General features: G+C 46.0%; 1 protein-coding gene across 4 annotated transcripts in view; it reads right to left on the bottom strand.

The window, feature by feature from the left end:
• Window positions 1-22,193, bottom strand: part of LOC119187725 (sulfhydryl oxidase 1) — a 142,767-nt gene that overhangs the window by 73,434 nt on the left and 47,140 nt on the right. For 3 of the 4 annotated variants that reach the window (XM_037435804.2, XM_075878672.1, XM_075878671.1), the window contains exons 8-9: window positions 7,034-7,150; window positions 2,796-2,922 (exon numbers count right to left, since the gene is read on the bottom strand). In XM_037435804.2, the coding sequence (XP_037291701.1) occupies window positions 2,796-2,922; window positions 7,034-7,150 (244 nt within the window). The remainder of the gene's footprint in view (window positions 1-2,795; window positions 2,923-7,033; window positions 7,151-22,193) is intronic. The other variant, XM_075878670.1, reaches the window with a different exon arrangement.

The following is a 22,193-nucleotide window of genomic DNA, read 5'->3' as shown; positions in this document are numbered from 1 at the left end:
AAAATTTGAGTTCGGACCTTAGCACTCACAAGCTCGGAAGGGCAGGGTCTTTTAGGGGCATTTACCACAAGAGCGATTACAGATGTGCTGGTACGTGTAAGGAATAAGGAAAACACTCTTCTGGATGAAGATGAAAGTGTCAACAGGTTCCTACCCTTCACGTGTTGTTCTGTAAACGCGAAGCACGTAAAATTACACCGTGATGTCCAGAAATAAACGGGACAGACATTTTGGCAGCATGCATGCACATATTAGTGAAAATTGCTTTAATTACGTGGAGTGCTACTCTTCAAACGAGCTATCAGCAGCGTTCCTAAACAGACGACGTCTGCAAATGATTTACTGCCACAGTTACACACTACAGATTGGACAAGATGTCACGAGCACTTGCGGAGAGCACGTTCTGCTGTTGAGCCAACTTGCACAACAGAAGTTGCGTCGACACCAAGCATAGATCGCATCGTTGATTAGTTGAGATGCGCGTGTGACCACTATTTAATCTGTGAAATAATTCTAGATGCGTTGCATGTTTGCAAGTTGCACGTTTTGACGTTCCAGAGTGGCTATTGTTGGTGTTTGACGCACCAAAATGCAGGGGTGCAACAGCCGAAATAGAATTTGCGGCACACAAAGTTTTGGAGCACAAAAATGTTGCTTTTGGAACACTAAAATCCAAATATAGAGCAGGGTACAAGGACGAAAATTAATTTTTTTATCACAAAAGACTGAATTTGCAGCAGTATCAAAAAGAAGGCTTGCATTCTGAAAAAAAGATATGTACAGTCGGCCACAAAAGTTTGCAGACCATGCGAGCACGTGCCAAACTGCCTAGCGGTACGCTATCAACCCTCGACCACAGTTCTTGGCCGGAAACGAGTCATCTTCTTATCACTGGCCTTTCAGTTTTGTACTGCCACGTAGCACATTGTTCGCGGTTTTCACGCGAAGTGCTTATCTGCAGTATGACCATCATATTGCTGTTTTCATAGGAAGATCGAAACTACCACGGCGTGCCTTAAACGGTGTTCTGTTGGCTAGATGTCACTTTGTGATAAAGATTGCGACTGATAACAGTTATGCTCATAAAGTGCCGGCCAGGCACAAGCTCGTAGACGCAGATACCAAAAGCACATTGGGTTAAAATGCGAAAGGTGAAAATTATTTGTACCCAGTCAGAAAAGAGACAGGCCATCGATTAGAGGAGGGACGCTTTCAAGGCGCTGCGATGCTGTCGACTGCCGCTGACGTAACGGAAGTGTCACGAAGAGGCTTTCAGCCATGCGCTCGCGTGGTACGTGAACTTTTATGGTCGACTGTACATACCATACAACGTCCCCTAAATCATGCAGTGTGAATATGAACAATACTATTTTAATAAACAGTAGAATTTTGAACCCCTTCCCCTCCCCCCAGAAAACAATGATAAAGTCCACATCAGCATTTGCCACGCCACTCGAATCCTTTGACAGACTCTGAGGATTCAAATGTGGATCAGCCAAGCTGGTTACCTTCGGGGTGGCGGAAAAAAAAAAACTGGCGCCCTGTTTTGATTTTCTTTAGGGCTGTACAAATCTTATACAATGCTCCAAATGATTGCCAGTAACTTTTTTAGATGTCAGCGATCATACTAGTACCACAATTATGCAGCGTATACACGCATGAGTAACTGAACAAACTGTGCTGTGTCCCGTGACTAATGCTAACAGCCATTTCCGAATCTTAACGCTTCTCCTCAGGCCACCAGTGTACTGTGGCGAAGGTGGCCTATGCGGAGTCTTGCACGGGTTAGAACAAGGCCAAGAAATTTTCGAACCGCTACAGCACGCCCCCTTTTAGTTACCATGGAGTTAGGTTTAGGGCACCACTTTTCAACTCACTTGTAAGGCCATTTAGCTAGATAAAGTAACACTGGCACGCGCCCATTGGCTCGGCGGCGGCACCACATAGCTATCGCATGTGCCGTTGCTATGGCAACCAACGTGGTCGCCAGCAACGCGGGCGTTTTCAGCACGTTGCGTTGGTTCACGCGCAGTAACAGTGGCATACGCTTCCAGCTTTAGTTCCTAAAATGCCATAACCGCATTTGTTTATTAGGATATTCATATTTGCCGCGAAGTGTTGCTGGCTACGGCAACATATTCTTGTCTTGAAGTTGCCTCGTATCTGCTGCGATCAGTGAACCGATGGGCACACGGCATTCTTACTTTGTCTGGTCGATCGCATTTCGTGAGTGTCCTGCCATGGTTTAGAGTAAGGGTCGGCATGCGTAGATCCCTGGACTGATTGAGGACGGAAACTACAGCTGGCCAACGTGGTCTTCATTCCTCCTTGAAATCAGCGCAACTGAGGAAATCTTGAGGCTGGTTGGGCATTTTGGCGCAGCGTGGCGCAATTTTGGCTTATTTCATGGTTTTGGTGCAGCTCGACGCAAAAATGTCGAATTGTATCAAATTGGTGCAATTGGCGCAGCTGTCGCACCACTGCAAATGAGACTTTGGTGCAGTTTGGCACGATTTTTATTGATATTATGGGGATGATGCAGTAAATCTCATTTGGCGCGCTTTGGTTGGGGCAGTTGGTGCAGGAGTGCAATCACTGCATTAGTAGAGCAAATATACAAAAGCAGTACCAGCTCACTAATATATGACGCCATACATGCCGCATTTAAAAAATAATGGTGGCAGCTCGATTTTTATATCATGATTCATAGGATTCAGGGGTAGCAAAGCTAGTTATCACAGCATGCATTACATTTGCAAAACTACATTTGCAAGAAAATAATGCAGACACTCTACCTCCAGACTTGAGGTAGGCACTAACAGTCAGGGTGTGGAAAAGCATCCATAGAGCACAAGGGTAACCTCGTAATCGTGGCTGGCTGCCTTGGCAGCCTTCATAGGGCCCCATAACAGGTAGATGCACCTATAAAATACATGCAGGATATGCACATTTAGTATATAAACAAGACAACTTATAATTGAATAAAAAAAGAACAGCACTATATAAAGACAACCTTCTAAGATAAAGCCAAATAAAAAATAATTCCTCGTTCTCAAATAGCAAAGACAAGCAATGGAATGCCAGATATTCATTTCTTGAACATATGCCACATTACAAGAAAATCGATTCAACTAAGAAACTTGTAAATGAGCAAAAACGAGAAAGTGCACTGCAGTTACCGGTTGATAGTGGCACATATTTGGCTGTAAAGTATAAATAATGTATGTAAATTAATGTAATTAATAACTAAAACATTCAAATTAATCTAATATCAGATTTTCAACACAACAATCAAAGCCTTTGAAATGACTGGTCCCAACTTAGTGCAAGGAGCAAACAGGTAAACATTCGGAATCGTGAGGTGTCTAGGCAGTGGCCTGGACCTTCAAAATCCCATTTCACCCACTACTCATGCACAGGGAGCAGTGCACACATGCCACTAGAAGGCCTGCCCACTCAGTTCAATTTGCCAGAAGGTACACCTAACCTTGAATGAACAAGGCATTTGGTGCTGGCCACCTATGTAAGCTGTGGCCTCTGACATTACCAATGCCACGTGTTTACAATCTCAAGGTCAAGTCAAAATGACAAAGCTGGCAAAACAGTGCTAATACACAAAGTGAGAAAGCAACCTCTTCAGAGCTTTCTCAGAAAAAAACTACAACCAACTACACCACACTGTGTGTGGACAATTAACAAAACAGTAATTGTTTGCCTCATTAATTGTAACTTCTATGGAGTAAATATACCCCAAAGATGGGAAATATTAGGAATGAAAAAAAAACAAATGTTGGCAAGGGTACAATAAAACAATCATTACGAAAGCTTTTCATGTTTTTTTCAGACCAGCAAGCTGTGCTGGTGCCACTCATCATGCTTAGTTCACCTTTATTTAATAAAAACAAATGAATGATGTACCCCTGTTCATTACACCACCTACTACTTACACTGAGCACTCTTGAACTTTGTTTTATAGCTAATATTTGTTTTACTGTCATGTCTAGAGAGAATATATTAGAAATCAGTTCTATGCATTGTGTAAAAAAATTTTCCTTTTTGAAAAACAAGGTTTGTTATTCAATGTTTCCACTGAGTTCAAGAAATAAAGCATACATAAAATACCTTTACACTGAGCATCCCATGTAGTCAGTGAAATACTTTCCTGTGAAAGTATTTAAAAATTTTGTGCTGTTTCTAGGCAATAGAGAAGCATTCTAATTTTAATGAAGTTTTATTATATTGACATACATATTCCTAATACACTTTTCCTGCTGAAATAAAACAAAGGTTGTAAGTTTAACAACTAGTACTACACGAAAACATGTCTTGCTGCCCTTCTGATGCATTTCACATTTTCTTGTAGAATGGTAGGAAGCAATTTGCATACAGTGGAATGTTATGCAAAATGCACATGTACCTAGTGTGCAAGAAGTTCTCTTTTGCTAGTTGAACACCAACAGAACCACCGTCACGTGCCAGTCAAATTCAGATGGTGAGTGTTTGCGGAGAATCGATGGTCATTCCGAACACCAGTCATTGTGTCATTACTATTGTTAAAATTCTACATCAAGCTCTGGAATAGCTCCAGTGCTTCCTCAGCAATGCAATGCCTTTTTAGGAAAAAAAATTGAGGCAGCTACTGACTAGTGGTGGAAAGACTGAAGAAGTAGCCCAGCTGGTGGCGTTGCCCTCCCGCTTTCTCTTCTCAACCTTACTTTATGTTCCCATTTCTGGATAGACTATACTATCAAAGACTATGCACACTCTCGGGCTTTTAAACTCTTTTTGTGTCCCTTTCTTTCTATCGTTTTTTTTATTTAGTTTTTCTGTATTTCTATTTTGTTTTCTTTATTCCCTTCCTTTCCGTTGATCACTTTCTCCTTCTCTATAGCTCCTCCATTTCTTTCTCTCTCTCTCTGTTCGATTCTCTCACCTTCTGTCTTTTGCCCTTTCTTCTTTCTCTCTCTCTCTTTGCACTCTTAAAGTTATCGCATCACATAGAGATCTAATCGGCACACGTTCTAGAATTAAAGCACAAGATGAAGAAGAGGACAAATATGACGATTAGGATGAAGAAAGTGCATGCCAGTTCGTGGTGCCAATAGTAGTTTTCGTATGTAGACACACAGCATAGCGAAAGACTGAGGAGTCCTCTGTAAAACAATGTAATAAGCATGGACTGAACAGACAGCCCGCTAATGATGTGCATGCTAAAGCTCACATGGAGCACATGAATCACACTGCTTTTTTTTAAAAAAGTTTATCTTGTCATGCTTTAACATCAGAAAAAACAGCTCATAGTTTTCGCTAAGTGGCTTCTGTTGAGCAAGAAAGACAAGACTTATTCACACGACATCATTGACTTGGTATAAATTAGGGCTACAATAACAAAAACTGAAATGCAGAGATAAAAAAAACAGATAACATACTTCTCAACTTGTTGTGTACTTCGACCTAATGGATATGTCAAGAAACTGTATAAATAAATGCTGCAGTATGCTCAATAGATGGATTTAGTGGCCTGAATGAGGTAGCACGAGCTATCTTAAGAAGCTACCACACCGATTATGAGAAATAAAAAGCGGGACATATATGTACTGCAGTACAACCAAGGGTTAAAGGGGTGTAGCTCACTCCTTGCATTCTAGTGGCATTATCATCATCGCCGCAGTTACTGCCAGTGCTTTCAGAGTAACATACACTGAAAAATTATCATCATCCACATGATCGTTTTGAGAACTACTGCCAAAAACGATCTCAAGAATGTTGAAGTCTACAATCAAAAGCAATCTCCAGAATTTTCTCCTTTAAGGGACCTTAACTACTCTATGCTACCAGGTTTACAACCAGAGAAATGCATCTTAGAACTTTTCGTTTCCAGCCAGTTGCTCTCAAAACTGTGGACATATATCTCGATCTGAAGCAAGCAAAGAAAAAAAAACCTGCAGTATTACGTCAATTATCAACAATGTACAAAAAAAGAGCTCTCGGGGCAGCAGTGTAGTGCCATGTATCCCGAAAAAGTACGGCCACTAGCGTGGGTCCGGTCTTAGCGAGCCGCAGGGCACGGGTTAACCGTCGCCATGGCGAGAACACGATACTGCTCAAAGTCGCAACGCTTTATTGTCTGTGGCAACACCAAACACAGTACAGCCCGTTGCAAAGGCGCAGCGGGAAAGCAAATAGGCTTATCCACGCTACGGGCATAAAAGTACTACACAGGGTGCCATGAGCACATCTCCGCGGAAAAGGTGATCCACGGGGACACCGGGACAAGGGCCCGGTTGCTCGAGCGAGGGCAAAGGCGCTCGCGTTGGCTTCGGAGGGAGACGGGTTGGCGTAGCTAGGCAATGCACTAGGACACCGTACCACTTCGGCCTAGCGTTCGGAAGGGGGGGGGGGGGGGGGCGACAAAAGGTAAGCATTCGCCGCGGGCGCAAGACGCTGTTGGCGAAGTTCGAAAGAGTCGCACAGGGAGCTGATCGATGGAAAAGAAAAGCGTGCTTACCCCATGTCGTCCCCGGAGAGGTCTCTCGCCCGCTCCCGACGCACGCGCGCTAAACCTCTCGGGAGACTCCGCCCACGGTGCCACAGTCAACATCCGCTACCTGGTGAGGGTGTTAAACGTCACTTCGCTCTCCCAGCGCGGCAGACAGCGAAGGAGGGGAGACATGTCGGGACATGAGAACGGCAGAAAAGGCGGCAAAGCCCGTGCAAAGGCAACGGGCTAGCCTCAATTCCCACAGCAGTTACAATGCTGATGGTCAAAGCAAGAAGGTTTAATGACCCAGCATTTATGCTTTCATTTGCACATTTATGGTGGCAAAACCCAAGGATTCTAATAAACAGTTTGAAAACTTGCGAGGTTTTGTACGGCTAAAAATGTGCAGGGAGTGCTACTTATGTCACTAAAGGTTTAGCTTTACAGTTTCAAAACAATACCAAAAGCTTCCCTAAATCTACTGCAACTGCTGTCACTGAATAATCTTTACATCTGAAAGATGTATAAGCAGGCACTTCACCGAGCTCTCACCTGTTTGTTAAGAAAAGCTGACACCTGTTCTCCCTGTAAAGAATCTGTCCCAGCTGATGTCAGAAAGGCATGCAAGTCTTGCAGTACCAACATTGTGGGGTCACCTCCTGGAAAATACTGGAGCCATGGTCACAGAAGTTATGTTCTTGTTCACTGCTTCTTGAAGATTAATTTAAGAAATGATAGGAACAAACAGCAATTTAGATTACACTGACAGATTTATACTTGAGGTTGCCTAAACAGATTGCTTGCATGGGCACTGCCATATTGGTTTTTAAACACATTTACAACAAAGAAATACGATGTAACTGCAACAAAGAATAAACATATCATTTAGTGATGCGGGGCAGCACCTGCTAAAAATGCTCCGCTGTCTCAATACTGCGAATCGTATCTTTATTCAAGTGACGATTTAATTATGAAGCTTCCACAGCATTTGTGGTGTGTCTACTCCTTTCATGAATTCAAGCATCGGTTTGAAACTTACAGGCCACACATTGCACTACAATGCGATTAATATTATCAATAACAGCACTTTAAGGGGAGATGCTACTCGGAGACACTTTCTTAATATTCACCCTACAGCAATGAAACTTGAGCTGTTTATAGAACTTTTCTATGCTGATTTCAAATATATAATTAGTTTTCTTGCAAGTTCCTTACTTTTAGCTCTGTGAAATGACAATTTGAAAACCTTAACCCTTTTGCCGCCCTCCCCTCTTTTCATCCCTAAACTTCCATAATTTTTTACCATTCATAGTTCATAATGTTTCAAATCAAGTGTAGAATACAAATAACTAATTAGAAAGCGCATACAAAATACGCAATAGGCATGAAAAATAATAGACATAAAAAAGTTCATATTTCATCTATCCTAGTAAAGGTTTACATACATTTTCTATTATAAAATAAAATATTGAAATTTAAACTAGATAATTGTATTTGTCATACTTCGCAAAAATTTGGGCTAGATTTTATGCAGATACGAGCACCAAAAGTACCCGAAAAAGGAGGGGAACATTGAAAAAAAATGAGAAAATTCTTGTTTTGAGGAAAACAAGCTATAATGTTAAAATTGAGTTTTAGTTTTTATTTATGAAATATATCTATAAATGCAATAAAATTTGCACGTCAAAAAGAACAATCTTTCTTGTAGTGGCCACAGCCACTAAAATATGCCAGCACTATGAGTTTGTCTTTCTCGGCTTTTCCGAGCAGACTCCTCACAGACATTTCGCTCACAGACAGGGCCATAAAACGCCTCAAAACAGCTTTTGCTGTAATAATAATAATATTATTATTAATAATATTAATATGTTAATTTTGATTTACACACAGGTTTGAACCACGGAGCAAGAATATCTGAGGAGGCAAAACTGTGCTCGCTTGGGCATTCTGAAAACATCACGAAATCAAGCACAGCACTGACGCGCCCTCTGTCGTGAAACTCCACTAGCGGAGAAGGAAGAGGCCGCGCCGCCCTCACCACGCTCTCGTTCAAGGCCACTCCGTGCCGAAAGGCCGCTCGTGCCCAAGTGAATGTGTCCCGGTGTGTACTCACCGGCTTGAAATTTTAATGCGACAACAATCAAGAGCTATTTTCGAAGAAATGCTGGCATCGGCGTCATTGGCCCCGCCGCGGTGCTCTAGTGGCTAAGGTACTCGGCCCTTGACCCGCAGGTCGCGGGATCGAATCCCGGCTGCAGCGGCTGCATTTCGATGGAGGCGAAAATTCTGTAGACCCGTGTGCTCAGATTTCGGTGCGTGTGAAAGAACCAGAGGTGGTCGAAATTTCCGGAGCCCTCCCCTACGGCGTCTCTCATGATTATATGGTGCTGTTGGGACGTTAAACCCCACGTATCAATCAATCAATCGGCATAACGCTGTTCGTGACTACAAAATAATGAAGCAAATAACATGAGTAAGCATGTTTACTTTGAGCCACCAAAATATCTGTCCTTTCATATGCTTTCCGCACTTCACGTCAGGCCCAGTTCATTTTTCTTCCTGTGTGTGGGTATGTATGTGCGTGCGTATCTATGGTTGCGTGCATACATGTGTGAGCAGATGACAAGTAGTGAAAAAGTGAGGAAAGATTGAAGGCCCGGAGTCAGGTAAAAACACTGGCCGTTTCGCTTTGTCCAGAACTACACCGCCACCAAGCTAACCCCAATAGCACCCCAATAGCGCCTTATATGTCCCAGTCCGCTATCGGCCTTTCCTTGCTATGGTGCAAGCCAATGCCTCAAACCTCACTGGGCTACTAGAAACATCATGAGCAATGTCCTTGTCCTTGCAAGATATGCCTACTCGCTGTTACAGTTCGACACAACACACTTCCGCCGCATCCCGAAAAACAACTGGTCAAAATGTTCAAAGCCCTCCCCTTCGTCGTGGCATGAAGAGCGCGCGGACACCGAGGAATCGCCTAAGTCGACGCGGCCGACAAGATCGCGAAGGGGTACGCGGCCGCTTGATGAGAGCTTTCCCTCTCAAGGCCGCCTTCGCATGCGTGCGCACAACATGCGAGCAAGGAGCGAGGGGTATGTGCACGTGCAGGCACTGACGTCTGCTCAGACACCATTGAGCAGCTCGTTTCAAGTACTGTGCGGCCTGTAATTTTGGCATTAAAAATTAGTAACTGACCAAAATATCTGTCACGTTTACCGATTCATGTTACAGACAGAAATCTGCAAACTTTTACAATGTACGAGGAGCTACCGCGATTTTTATGTGTAGCTTCGATAAGCGCATGTAAAAGATGGCAACATGCCGAAAGTGTCATCTGGTGCGCTTCAACGTAAACCGCATTTCTCCGTGACGCTATCGCGTCGCCCTCGCCTGCTGGTGCGGCCTGGGAGTTTCTACTCCTCAAACATTCTTGCTCTGTGGGTTTGAACCATCCCAGTGACATGTGAGGCTAGTTGGGAACCATATTCGCGCTACTACATTTAATTACTATTTCAAAGAAGCCCTGCAGCACTTCTTCAGCATGGTCAGAAAATACTGCCGATCCGCAGTCCTGGCTCCTGAGAATGCACGAGCTAAACATTATAGTACAGCATTCGACCTGGAATTTACAAACAATTCTCAAGGTCAAGCAGGAATCAGGCCCTCTTTGGTCAACAAATAATGCCATAAACTCAAATGACTGTGCCATAAAGCCAGGACCATTTGTTGTCTTAAGTACCAGCGCACTCACTGGTACAACTGAATCTTGAAAGAAATTGCTTAAAGCATGCTAAAATTCCCTCCAACTCCACTTATAGATTCTAAAAATTTTTGCAGCACTTGATATGTGAGGCAATAAGCTCTTTCAATGAGGAGATTCAATGACTACTTGAAAATCTTCATATTGATGATTACTTGAATGATTACAAAGCTCATAGTGAATAAAACTGTTCACTATCGATGTTAAGAATGTGCTATATTTAAAAGCCTGCATGCCAATTAAATAGCTGCAATTAAACTTTCAGTGGTGTAGTTGCTTTACATTACAGCCTGCTAACATGCAGTGCAAATGAGCTGAATACACAGATATACCGTATTTTTGTGCGTATAACCCGCCCCTGCATATAATCCGCACCCCCACTTTCAGCTCACCGAGAAAGAAAAAAAAAATCCTCGCGTATTGCCCGCACATTTGATATACAGGAAAGGCTGTACAAAAGCTACTGCTCAAGCAACATAGCACATATGTAGACAGAAAAGGCTTTATTTAGCAAGCAGAATACGCTGTCTGCAAGGCCAGTCACAATTCACACTGTCACTGCTCTCGCTAGAGCTATCACTTGAGCTGCAGTCCTCACTGTTATGCACAAGGTCATCTTCGGTTCCATCCATGTTGTTTGTGATGCAGCATTTCTTGAAACTTTTTCGCACCATCTCACCTGGAATGGCCTTCCATGCCTCGACATTCCACTTGCAGAATAGGGCAATATCAGGCCTTCGGACTCCTCCCATCGGCGTCAAGTCGTAGAGGCCTTCGGCCATCTACTCGGCGTAATAGCGCTTGACATGCGCTTTGAAGGGCTTGTTAAGCGACACATCTAGAGGCTGCAACATTGACGTCATTCCACCGGGTATAACAACTAAGTCGGTGCTGTTGCTTAAAAGGCGGTCCTTCACTTCCTCAGTTGTGTGGCCGCGGAACGAGTCAAGAACGAGCATGGACCTCTTCGCAAGCATCGCACCGGGCCTCTTCTCTTATACCGTCTTGACCCAGTCCACGAACAAGTCACTGTTCATCCACGCGTTCTCGTGTGCCCGCACCACCACACCGGCAGGCAAATGAATATTTGGTAGAGTTTTCCTTTACAAGATGACGTACGGTCGCAGTTGTGTGCCGTCGGCGAGGGAACGAAGCAAGACTGTGATGCGCAGTTTCGTGTTCCCGCCGGTCAGCACGCTCACCGAACTGCTGCCCGTCTTCTCAATCGTTGTGTCCAACGGCATTTCAAAATAAAACCGTCTTCTCAATCGTTGTGTCCAACGGCATTTCAAAATAAACAGGAGTTTCATCCGCATTGCCAATTTGCAAGAAAATGTAATTGTGCTGCTTTCGCAGGCCAATGACATATCTCTGGTACTTGGGCAGCTTCTCCTCATAAGAAGCCGGCAAGCGTTGACATACTGTAGTCTGCCGTCTGATTGAGAGCCCTTGGCGCTTCATAAAGCGGTGCAGTCATCCGCGGCTCGCACAGAACTCATGAGGTAGGCCTAGCTCCTTCGAAGGTCGCCGCGCTTCCGCTTGGGCCATCTCGGTCGATACGGCGTGACCCCTGCTTCTCACATCTTCGATGAACTTTACTAGCTCCGCCTCCAGCTCAGGGTAGACACCGGTCTTGGGGCCACAAAATGACCTACGGTCGCGGTGCGCGGCTTGTAGGCTCTCTTTCTTCTTTCTCCACAATCGCACGCAGGACTCGTCCACATCGTGCCGTCTTCCCGCTTCGCGATTTCCGAATACCTCGGCGACGGCGATGATCTTAAGCTTTTGCTGTGCCGTGAAGGACTGCCGCCGCACGCTACTCATGGTGACAAAACAGATCGACTTGGGCTTCTAAGACTTAGCACTACCCCTTCTAGTACACTGTAACAGCACCCTGTAAACAACAGAAACGAAATGCATGCCTGCTACCGCGTCAAAAAGTAGTACATAAATTTACTGATAATATCTCTATCTCTCGCGACCGTCCAAAACCTATACTTGTGGTGTGACAGTGAGATTTTACACTGAACAATTGAATTGTCTCTCCCCTAATGTTTTTCTAAACGCTTCAACGATGCAAGCAAGCAAAACAAAATCGGCCGCAAGCTGCCGTGCTACTTGCGGAGCAACACGAATTTGCAGAAACCGCCTCCGTAGCCTTCGCTACACTGTTAAGGGGCTTCACAGCACAACACGCATTGCTGCGAAGCAGCACTATAGAAAAAATGCCGCGTATTATCTGCACCTCCACTTTGCCACTGAAATTTTTGGGTTTTTAGTGCGGGTTATACGTGCGAAAATACGGTAGCATGCATAATGTAACGCTCTAGCTATGTATCTTCGCAATGTCACTGACAATGGCATGAAATTCAGGTTTTAAGGTAAGAAATACTAGTGAGCAAGAGCCAAGAAATGTGTTAGTGTGTTAGTTGCTTTGTCGATTGGTAAAGCATTGCCAGTGTACTATCAGCATACCTTAAGATGCAAGTAATTGTCAAACTACTCGATTACCCTGTTACATTTCGCATCACCAGCCACATCGGTACTGTTGTTCTTCCTTTTATATCTTGTTTTTTTTGTGTGTGTTTGCTCTTCGTTACTGTGCACCGATAATAACTAGCTCAGCTTATCACTCTCTTGTCTTAATTCAGCAGGCTGTAAAATGTACACTTGCATTTCTATGTATTTATAATGTACTATACCAGGTGTTCTCATCCGTTATTTTTTGTTCACATAAAAATATATACTGATGATACACAGAGGCAAGATGTATTGAAAAAGGCACAAGCTGTAATACAGTGCAGACCACTTATAACGTAACCGCTTATAGTGCAGGAGCGGTTACAATGCTATCTTTTGTGACTTCCCTTTACCCTGCCATAGAACCCCATGTAACTGCATGCTGCTTATTGTGCAGTCCCCCAAGATGAAAGACCAGTTATAATGCGGTTGCCAGAAAATCTTTGTGACAGACCCAGTAGAGAATTCACGTCTGAAAGGAGGTGCGCCGCTGGGGAGCATGCGATGAGATCGTTACGTAGAGGAGGTGGAGTGAATGAACGAAGGGCGGAGAGAAGAAAAGGAAAAAACACCCCGGCACGCTGCGTGGGCTCACTGCCTTTGCGCCGACGTCGATGTGGCTACAGTTTACGCATCACTAGCGTGGCTCCGGACGCGCGTGGCTGGACAGGGCACGTGCAAGCCCGTCTTTATCCTTATCAACAGTGCTTAACAGTTTCCTGGTGGGAAAAGCCTAGTTATCAAGCTCGCTACAGATATTGCGTTTGCTACCTCATCCATAAATTAAAAACTTTTCACGGTTCTATGGCGTGAGCTTTTGCCTTTGCTGCCAGCGAGCAGTCTTATGTGAGCTTAGCGGGTTTTTGTCGTTGTTCATCTACCGGCCGCAAATGCGAACTTCGTATCACGCACGCTGTTCTTGGTTCAATGCTTGAGTGCGATCTTTTCGACGACGCATCTTCATGTCTTGGGCAAACTTCCTTCTCGCAACAACGTACCAAACCAACGTACCAAACAGCACGCTAGGCTTAATCAGCATTGGATGCATTTTAGAAGCGATCACTCGCTATTTATAAGTTGCGGTTTAGTACGGAATCAACGAAACTTTTTACAGTAGTCACAATTGATGAGAATGAATAATATCATTCATAAAAACGAGTGTGGAAACGTGTAGCGCTCGATTGGTGGTTTGTAATTCGACCGTAATGTCTTGAAATCAGGTGCGCATCTGCGAAATCGAATGTTTGACGTTTTTCAGCGAGTAAAATTCTGGACATGATTCAACATGCTTTCACTGTACCTAATCGAGACAATCAGAGAAGTAGCTGGCGAATTTCCACGATGATGCTTTCTTTTGTTAGATCCCCCCTTTTCACGTTCATTTCGTTGGCAACATGTATCTTTGGACATTGAATTTTTTTTAACATTTGGAAATGTATATGTTTGTAAGTACTGCGCATCGCATGCATCGATTCTCAAACACGCGAAGGCTGCATGCTAAATACGTTTTGTGCAAGTGCGGCCCTTGAAAAAGGTTGTTTCGGTTATAGTGAGTACCGCTTATAGTGAGTACCGCTTATAGTGCGGACATTTGCGACTTCCGCGAGTTACGTTATAAGCAGTCTATACTGTATATATAATATGTCAGATACAGGTGTTCTGCCAATTGAACTCTGGTTAATTTGATTTTCGATTATTTTATCTCAACCACAGGTCTCAGCAGGCACACAAAACTGTTCTATTTATTTGGCCACTGAAATTACCGTATTTATTCGAATCTAGGCTGATGGTTTTTTTCGAATTCTCATGTATCAAACTCTTAACGTCGGGTTGGATTCGAGTATTTTAAACAACACGTTAATTTTCAAGTAAAATAAGAGAAATATGTAACAGACCGGACTATCTGCTATCAGCATTCGCCCTAGGCGATATCGTCTTCTCCTCCTCTCCACCGTTTCGTGCGCTTTACGTTCCTTCCTTTTCTTTCTTTCCCCCTTCCCCGCTGTGAGCGCGGCTACTTAAGCCCAGCAAATAAACGGCCAGGGGTCTTTCGTTATGGCGAGGCCCAGCCACGTGTTCATCGTCGTCTTGTCTCTGAGCTAAACGATACATGGTGTCAGAAGTGGGGTTCGAACCCACGCCCACATTCGTGGACCAGAAGTTGAGTCTGGAGGGAAGACTGTCGGTTTGGAGGGAAGACTGTCGGTTTGGAGGGTTTGGAGGGAAGACAATGGAGGGAAGACTGTCGCTGTTTCCATACGGGTATGCCACCGTCGACGTTGTATTCTGGAAGAGTGGCGTGCAGGCGACGACCTTGCAGTAGTTCTCCGGGTGAGTGACCGCTGTCAAGGGGAGAAGATCGATAAGCCAACAGACCAAGCCATACATCACCCCGGGACTCGTGGGTTTTCTTTAGAATACGCTTCACGATCTGTACCCCCTTTTCAGCTAAGCCATTTGATCGTGGGAACTCTGGACTTGAGGTGATATGCTCGAAGTCATATCGGCGCACGAAGGACGCGAACTCTCGCGATGCAAATTGAGGCCCGTTGTCGGTGCAAACTTGGTTGGGAATGCCGTATCGCGAGAAGATAGCAGATATCTTGTCGATTACTTCCGCCGCCGTGGTACCTCTGAGTTTCTCGACGTCAGGAAAGTTAGAATGGGCATCAAACACAACTACGTAGTGTTCTCCAGCGAATGTAAATAGGTCTATGCCTACGCGATGCCACGGTCGGTCGGGCGTTGGCTGTAGCAGGAGGGGTTCACTCGGTTGACTGTATGCGTACTTTCGACATACGCTGCACGTTCGCGCTCGTCGCTCAATGTCACTGCTCATTCCCGGCCAGAAAACCAGTCTACGGGCTCTAGCTTTGCACTTGTTCATACCTAAGTGGCCTTCGTGAATTCGCTCAAGAATTTCCGCACGCATTGATTTAGGCACCACAACTTTGCAACCCTTTAGCACCACTCCATTGACCACGGATAGCTCTTCCGCATACGGTTTCAGTACACCGTCTATTGCCATGCCATCTTCCATTTGTTTCATGGTGCGGCTGAGAAGCGGATCTTCGAGGGTTTCCTTCTGCAGCCGCAACATAGTCGCTTTGCTTATGATGCTGGTGACTACTTGCGTTGTGTGGACGTCCACGTCCTCGACTTGGTCACCTCCGCCAGTTGGTAGTGCAGCCCGAGACAGCAGGTCTGCGAGTAACAGGTCCCTACCAGGTACAAACTGCAACGAAAAATCATATTTCATAAGACGGATGAAAAACCGCTGTATCCTGGGTGGCATATCTGCAATGTTCTTTTCGGCAATCGCAAGTAATGGCCTGTGATCAGTTTCTATCGTAATGCTTCGTCCATACACGAACTGATGAAATTTTTCACAAGCGAAAACAATTGCCAGTGTTTCCTTTTCTATCTGGGCGTATCGCTCTTCACTCGGCGTCAGCGCTCTTGAGGCGTAGGTCACTGGGCGCCAGTCATCCCCGTGTCTTTGCAATAAGGCAGCGCCAATACCTGTTCCTGAGGCGTCCGCAGTTATCTTAGTGTTTCTTTTTTCATCAAAAAGAGCCAGCAATGGAGGATTAGCAAGCGCTGCGCAGATCTGGTCCCATTCGCGCTCATGGGCTGCTGTCCACTCAAACACCGATGCTTCTTTCACCAGGCTACGCAGCAATGCCGTTTTATCACTCAAAGCTGGCAGGTATTTCCGAAAGTAGTTCACAACCCCGAGTAATCTGCGCACACCCTGTTTATCTTTTGGGGCTGGCATGGCACGGACGCTTTCGATTAGATCGGGGTCCGGACGAATTCCGTCTCTTCCGATAACGTCGCCAAGGAATGCAACCTGCGTGGTGCCGAACACGCATTTAGCTGGATTAAATGTCAGCCCTTCCTCTTGCGCCCGCCTTAGTACTGCGATGACGCGTTCGTCGTGTTCTTCCTTTGAGTCGCCCCATATTAAAACGTCGTCTACGTAGACGCGCACTCCCGGCAGCCCTTCGAACATCTCTGTTAGAGTCTTCTGGAACACCTCGCTGGCTGAGGAAATTCCGAAAGGCAGACGCAAAAAACGGTACCGCCCAAATGGTGTCGCAAAAGTGCATATTCGTGAAGTGGCCTCATCTAAAGGAATCTGATGAAAGCCGGCATTAGCGTCAAGCCGGGAGAAATATTGTGCTCCTGCCAGCTCGCTCTCTATGTCCTCTCTTGAAGGGATAGGATAGTGCTCCCGCTTAATGCTCCTGTTCACTGCTCTAGGGTCCATGCAAATGCGAAGGGTACCATCCTTCTTGTGCACAACTACCAGGGGGCTCACCCATTCAGTTGGTTCATCCACCTTGACGATGATTGAGGCCTTTTCCATTCGTTGCAGTTCTTGTCGCAGGCGTCCTTTCAACGCTATGGGTACTCTGCGGGCAGGCTGCACGACTGGAACGGCATCCTCTCGTAGCACCATTTTGTAGGGTCGCCTGACGCAGCCGGTGCCGCTGAAGAGGTCAGGAAATGCAAGCTGGAATTTCGTTTGCCCGTCGCCTACCTTCACGGCGTCCGCCGTCACCGGTACCAGACCAAACTGCTGGCATGTCTTTAAGCCAAGGATGGCTTGGCGCCCCTTTTTCACGATAAAGAACGAGACTGAATGCTGTGCTTCGTTTATCTCGAGATCTTCGGTCACCACGCCAACGTGTTTGATTGTACTGCCGTTGTAGGCGGAGAGGACAGCGGCGCTCTTTCGCGGAGTGCTTGCGTGGGCGATTCGGTTGAACAGGGTTAGGGGCAGCAAATTTGCCTGAGACCCGGTATCTACCTTGAATTGTATCTCCTGACCGGCTATTTTTCCGTGAACCATCCAATCCGCTCCTATATCTCCGGTGACGCCGCAAATGCTGATGCCCAAGATGTCAAAATTTTCATCGCTTTCTTCGGCTTTGTGAACCTCGCTTATCCTGCGCGCATTGTTGCAGCATGCGGCGAAGTGATTTCGTTTCTTGCATGCATAACAAGTTTTTCCATACGCCGGGCACTGCTCGGGGGCATGTACCTTGTTACAATTTCGACACCGAGTTCCATTCGCAAACTTCGTGCGGTGTGTGCGGCGTGTAACGTCAACGTGCAGGCTTTCATTTGACCATGCTGCGCTCTGAATGGCAGCAATCTCAGCAGCTTTGCAAATTTCTTCTGCTTTCTGCAAGTTTAAGTCTTTGTCGCTCAGCAACTTTTCTCGAAGTTTCGCATTATTTGTCCCAAACACCACTTGATCCCTGATCATGGACTCTTCAAGCGTACCGAAGTTGCACAGCTTTGCTTGCTTTTTTAAGTCCCGTAGGAACCGCTCAAAGGGCTCGGCCTCTTCCTGCTTTCGCAGTCGAAAAATGTGCCTTTCGTAGACTTCATTACCCTGGTCGACACAATATTCTTCAAATTTCCGCACTAACGTGTCATCGCAGTACTAAGGCGGGCGCAAGAGGAAGGGCTGACATTTAATCCAGCTAAATGCGTGTTCGGCACCACGCAGGTTGCATTCCTTGGCGACGTTATCGGAAGAGACGGAATTCGTCCGGACCCCGATCTAATCGAAAGCGTCCGTGCCATGCCAGCCCCAAAAGATAAACAGGGTGTGCGCAGATTACTCGGGGTTGTGAACTACTTTCGGAAATACCTGCCAGCTTTGAGTGATAAAACGGCATTGCTGCGTAGCCTGGTGAAAGAAGCATCGGTGTTTGAGTGGACAGCAGCCCATGAGCGCGAATGGGACCAGATCTGCGCAGCGCTTGCTAATCCTCCATTGCTGGCTCTTTTTGATGAAAAAAGAAACACTAAGATAACTGCGGACGCCTCAGGAACAGGTATTGGCGCTGCCTTATTGCAAAGACACGGGGATGACTGGCGCCCAGTGACCTACGCCTCAAGAGCGCTGACGCCGAGTGAAGAGCGATACGCCCAGATAGAAAAGGAAACACTGGCAATTGTTTTCGCTTGTGAAAAATTTCATCAGTTCGTGTATGGACGAAGCATTACGATAGAAACTGATCACAGGCCATTACTTGCGATTGCCGAAAAGAACATTGCAGATATGCCACCCAGGATACAGCGGTTTTTCATCCGTCTTATGAAATATGATTTTTCGTTGCAGTTTGTACCTGGTAGGGACCTGTTACTCGCAGACCTGCTGTCTCGGGCTGCACTACCAACTGGCGGAGGTGACCAAGTCGAGGACGTGGACGTCCACACAAGGCAAGTAGTCACCAGCATCATAAGCAAAGCGACTATGTTGCGGCTGCAGAAGGAAACCCTCGAAGATCCGCTTCTCAGCCGCACCATGAAACAAATGGAAGATGGCATGGCAATAGACGGTGTACTGAAACCGTATGCGGAAGAGCTATCCGTGGTCAATGGAGTGGTGCTAAAGGGTTGCAAAGTTGTGGTGCCTAAATCAATGCGTGCGGAAATTCTTGAGCGAATTCACGAAGGCCACTTAGGTATGAACAAGTGCAAAGCTAGAGCCCGTAGACTGGTTTTCTGGCCGGGAATGAGCAGTGACATTGAGCGACGAGCGCGAACGTGCAGCGTATGTCGAAAGTACGCATACAGTCAACCGAGTGAACCCCTCCTGCTACAGCCAACGCCCGACCGACCGTGGCATCGCGTAGGCATAGACCTATTTACATTCGCTGGAGAACACTACGTAGTTGTGTTTGATGCCCATTCTAACTTTCCTGACGTCGAGAAACTCAGAGGTACCACGGCGGCGGAAGTAATCGACAAGATATCTGCTATCTTCTCGCGATACGGCATTCCCAACCAAGTTTGCACCGACAACGGGCCTCAATTTGCATCGCGAGAGTTCGCGTCCTTCGTGCGCCGATATGACTTCGAGCATATCACCTCAAGTCCAGAGTTCCCACGATCAAATGGCTTAGCTGAAAAGGGGGTACAGATCGTGAAGCGTATTCTAAAGAAAACCCACGAGTCCCGGGGTGATGTATGGCTTGGTCTGTTGGCTTATCGATCTTCTCCCCTTGACAGCGGTCACTCACCCGGAGAACTACTGCAAGGTCGTCGCCTGCACGCCACTCTTCCAGAATACAACGTCGACGGTGGCATACCCGTATGGAAACAGCGACAGTCTTCCCGAGGCAGGCCACTACCACCCTTGGAAGCCGGAAATGTGGTCCGGATCAAACATGGAAGCTGGTCACGCCGAGCGAAAGTGGTACGAGAGACTGCACCACGATCATACGTGGTAAGAACGGAAGACCATGGGCTCCTGAGACGGAACCGACAACACTTGCTGCGAACGGACGAAAACTTCGACGACAAGGCCAGCCCCGAGGGTAATCCGAACCCCGACGCGAGGCCCCCGACGAAGTTCAGTGATGGACACCGCGGCAACATCACGCCGGACAACCCACTGGGGTGTCACCAGGTGCAACCAGCTCAGCCAGAAGAAGATTATAGCGCCACCATTTCTCCAGACACTCCAGGAAGCCCACTGGCTGGCCTGCGCAGGTCAGGACGCCAGCGCAGCGAACCGAAGCGCCTTCACTACGGGCCATCCTTCCATCAAGTAAATGAGTGCAGAAGAAATCAGTGTTTTGAAAATGTGTGAAGAGAAGATGTAACAGACCGGACTATCTGCTATCAGCATTCGCCCTAGGCGATATCGTCTTCTCCTCCTCTCCACCGTTTCGTGCGCTTTACGTTCCTTCCTTTTCTTTCTTTCCCCCTTCCCCGCTGTGAGCGCGGCTACTTAAGCCCAGCAAATAAACGGCCAGGGGTCTTTCGTTATGGCGAGGCCCAGCCACGTGTTCATCGTCGTCTTGTCTCTGAGCTAAACGATACAAAATAGGTGCACAACTAGCGCGACCTAGAAAATACGGTACAGTAGCCGGTGCATGATGCAAGGCTGCTATTTTTACCTCGATGAGTGATGGTGCGCGTGTGGTGCCGAGTTACAATGTACAGTAGACTCCCTTTAAGACGAACTTCAAGGGACCTCGATCATTTGTTCGTCTTATCAGAAGTACCCCCAAAAACCAAATGCTAACATGCCAAGTATACATTTAAGCATGTTACTTGAAAACACGGAATGAAGTATACTTGCAATGGGGAGGAAAAGAACAAGAAAAAGCATTTATTTGGCTCAGCTTGATAAAAACTATGCTTTCGAGTCGAGTATTAAGACTAATCTAGCGAGTACTCAAGTTCGCAATTTAAAAACAAATATGCTCATGAATAAATTGCTACTACATTTTAACAACAAAACTGTAGCATGACCCTGCAGCATGACTCTTTTTCCACCTACAGGCTAGGGGTGAGGAACATACCAGCTTTATGTGCTGACCTTCCTTTTCCACTCGTCTTGCTTTCTTTATCCACGTCACAATTAGCTTTCGATATGCTTTGAGTTTTGGCGCCAGAAGTCTTCTCCCTCTCTCTTTTTTTTCATTTTGCTTTTTCAGTTCGCCATCAAGACTATAATGCTTGTTGCGCAGATTCTTTGTTGTTGGTTGCCATAAGCGTTCGTCTTGACAGAAGAGTTGTGTTACACGGTTCGTCTTAAGCAGATTTTTTTGCATTGAATTTACGAAAAACCAAATAAACACTTCCGTGTTCTTTGTCTTAAGCAAGAATTAGTCATAAAAGAGTTCATCTTAAAGAGAGTTCACTGAACTAGTAGTGGAGTTTATCAACAGCGCAATGCCATTGTAGCGCTGCTTTTAAAAGAAAAGTTGTGCTAGCTGCGGAGTCGTCCTCGAACATTCAAGCGGGGCGGGACTTCGGGATAGATCAAAAGAAATGTCCGTCGTTAGAAGGGCCAACGAGAGAAGATGTTTGCGTGCACCGCAAGAAGGATGGCACTCACTGGACCACGGAAAGGCTTTCACTACAATATGGAGACTGTATTGGCCGATTTAGTTCTGGTGCAGCGAGCAGCTGCCCTTCGAGTAACGATGAAAAAAAAACGAGGGAGCTTTCCTGAGAGCGAGGCTTATCGCCGAAAGACTTCAAAGGCAGCGGAGGCTGGCTGCAAAAATTTATGAAGCGTTTCAGCTTTAGCCTCCATCTTCACACCTCAATCGCCCAGAAATTACCCGCTGATTTCAAAGAGAAATTAATTGACTTTTGACGTTTCGTGCTGTGAAAGAGGGAAGCCAGAGCCTATCCACTCAACCAAATTGGCAATGCAGAGGTTTTTTTTTTAGTGGCGTACACCGCCAATAAAAAATGTGCTAGAGAAATGAAAGTGCGCTCTGCGGGATATGAGAAGCAGGGTGCGACTGTGATGCTGTGCTGCACACTTGACAGACACAAGCTCCCTCCTTACATTATATTTAAAAGGAAGACACTGCCCACCGAAGAAGTCTGTAATGTCATTGTGCGGGCCAACAGGTGGGTGACCAGCGCCATTGTTGAAGA

The sequence above is a fragment of the Rhipicephalus microplus genome, chromosome X (assembly GCF_043290135.1).
Source record: "Rhipicephalus microplus isolate Deutch F79 chromosome X, USDA_Rmic, whole genome shotgun sequence".
NCBI lineage: Eukaryota > Metazoa > Arthropoda > Arachnida > Ixodida > Ixodidae > Rhipicephalus > Rhipicephalus microplus.
This window is presented reverse-complemented; position numbering and strand designations above follow the sequence as displayed.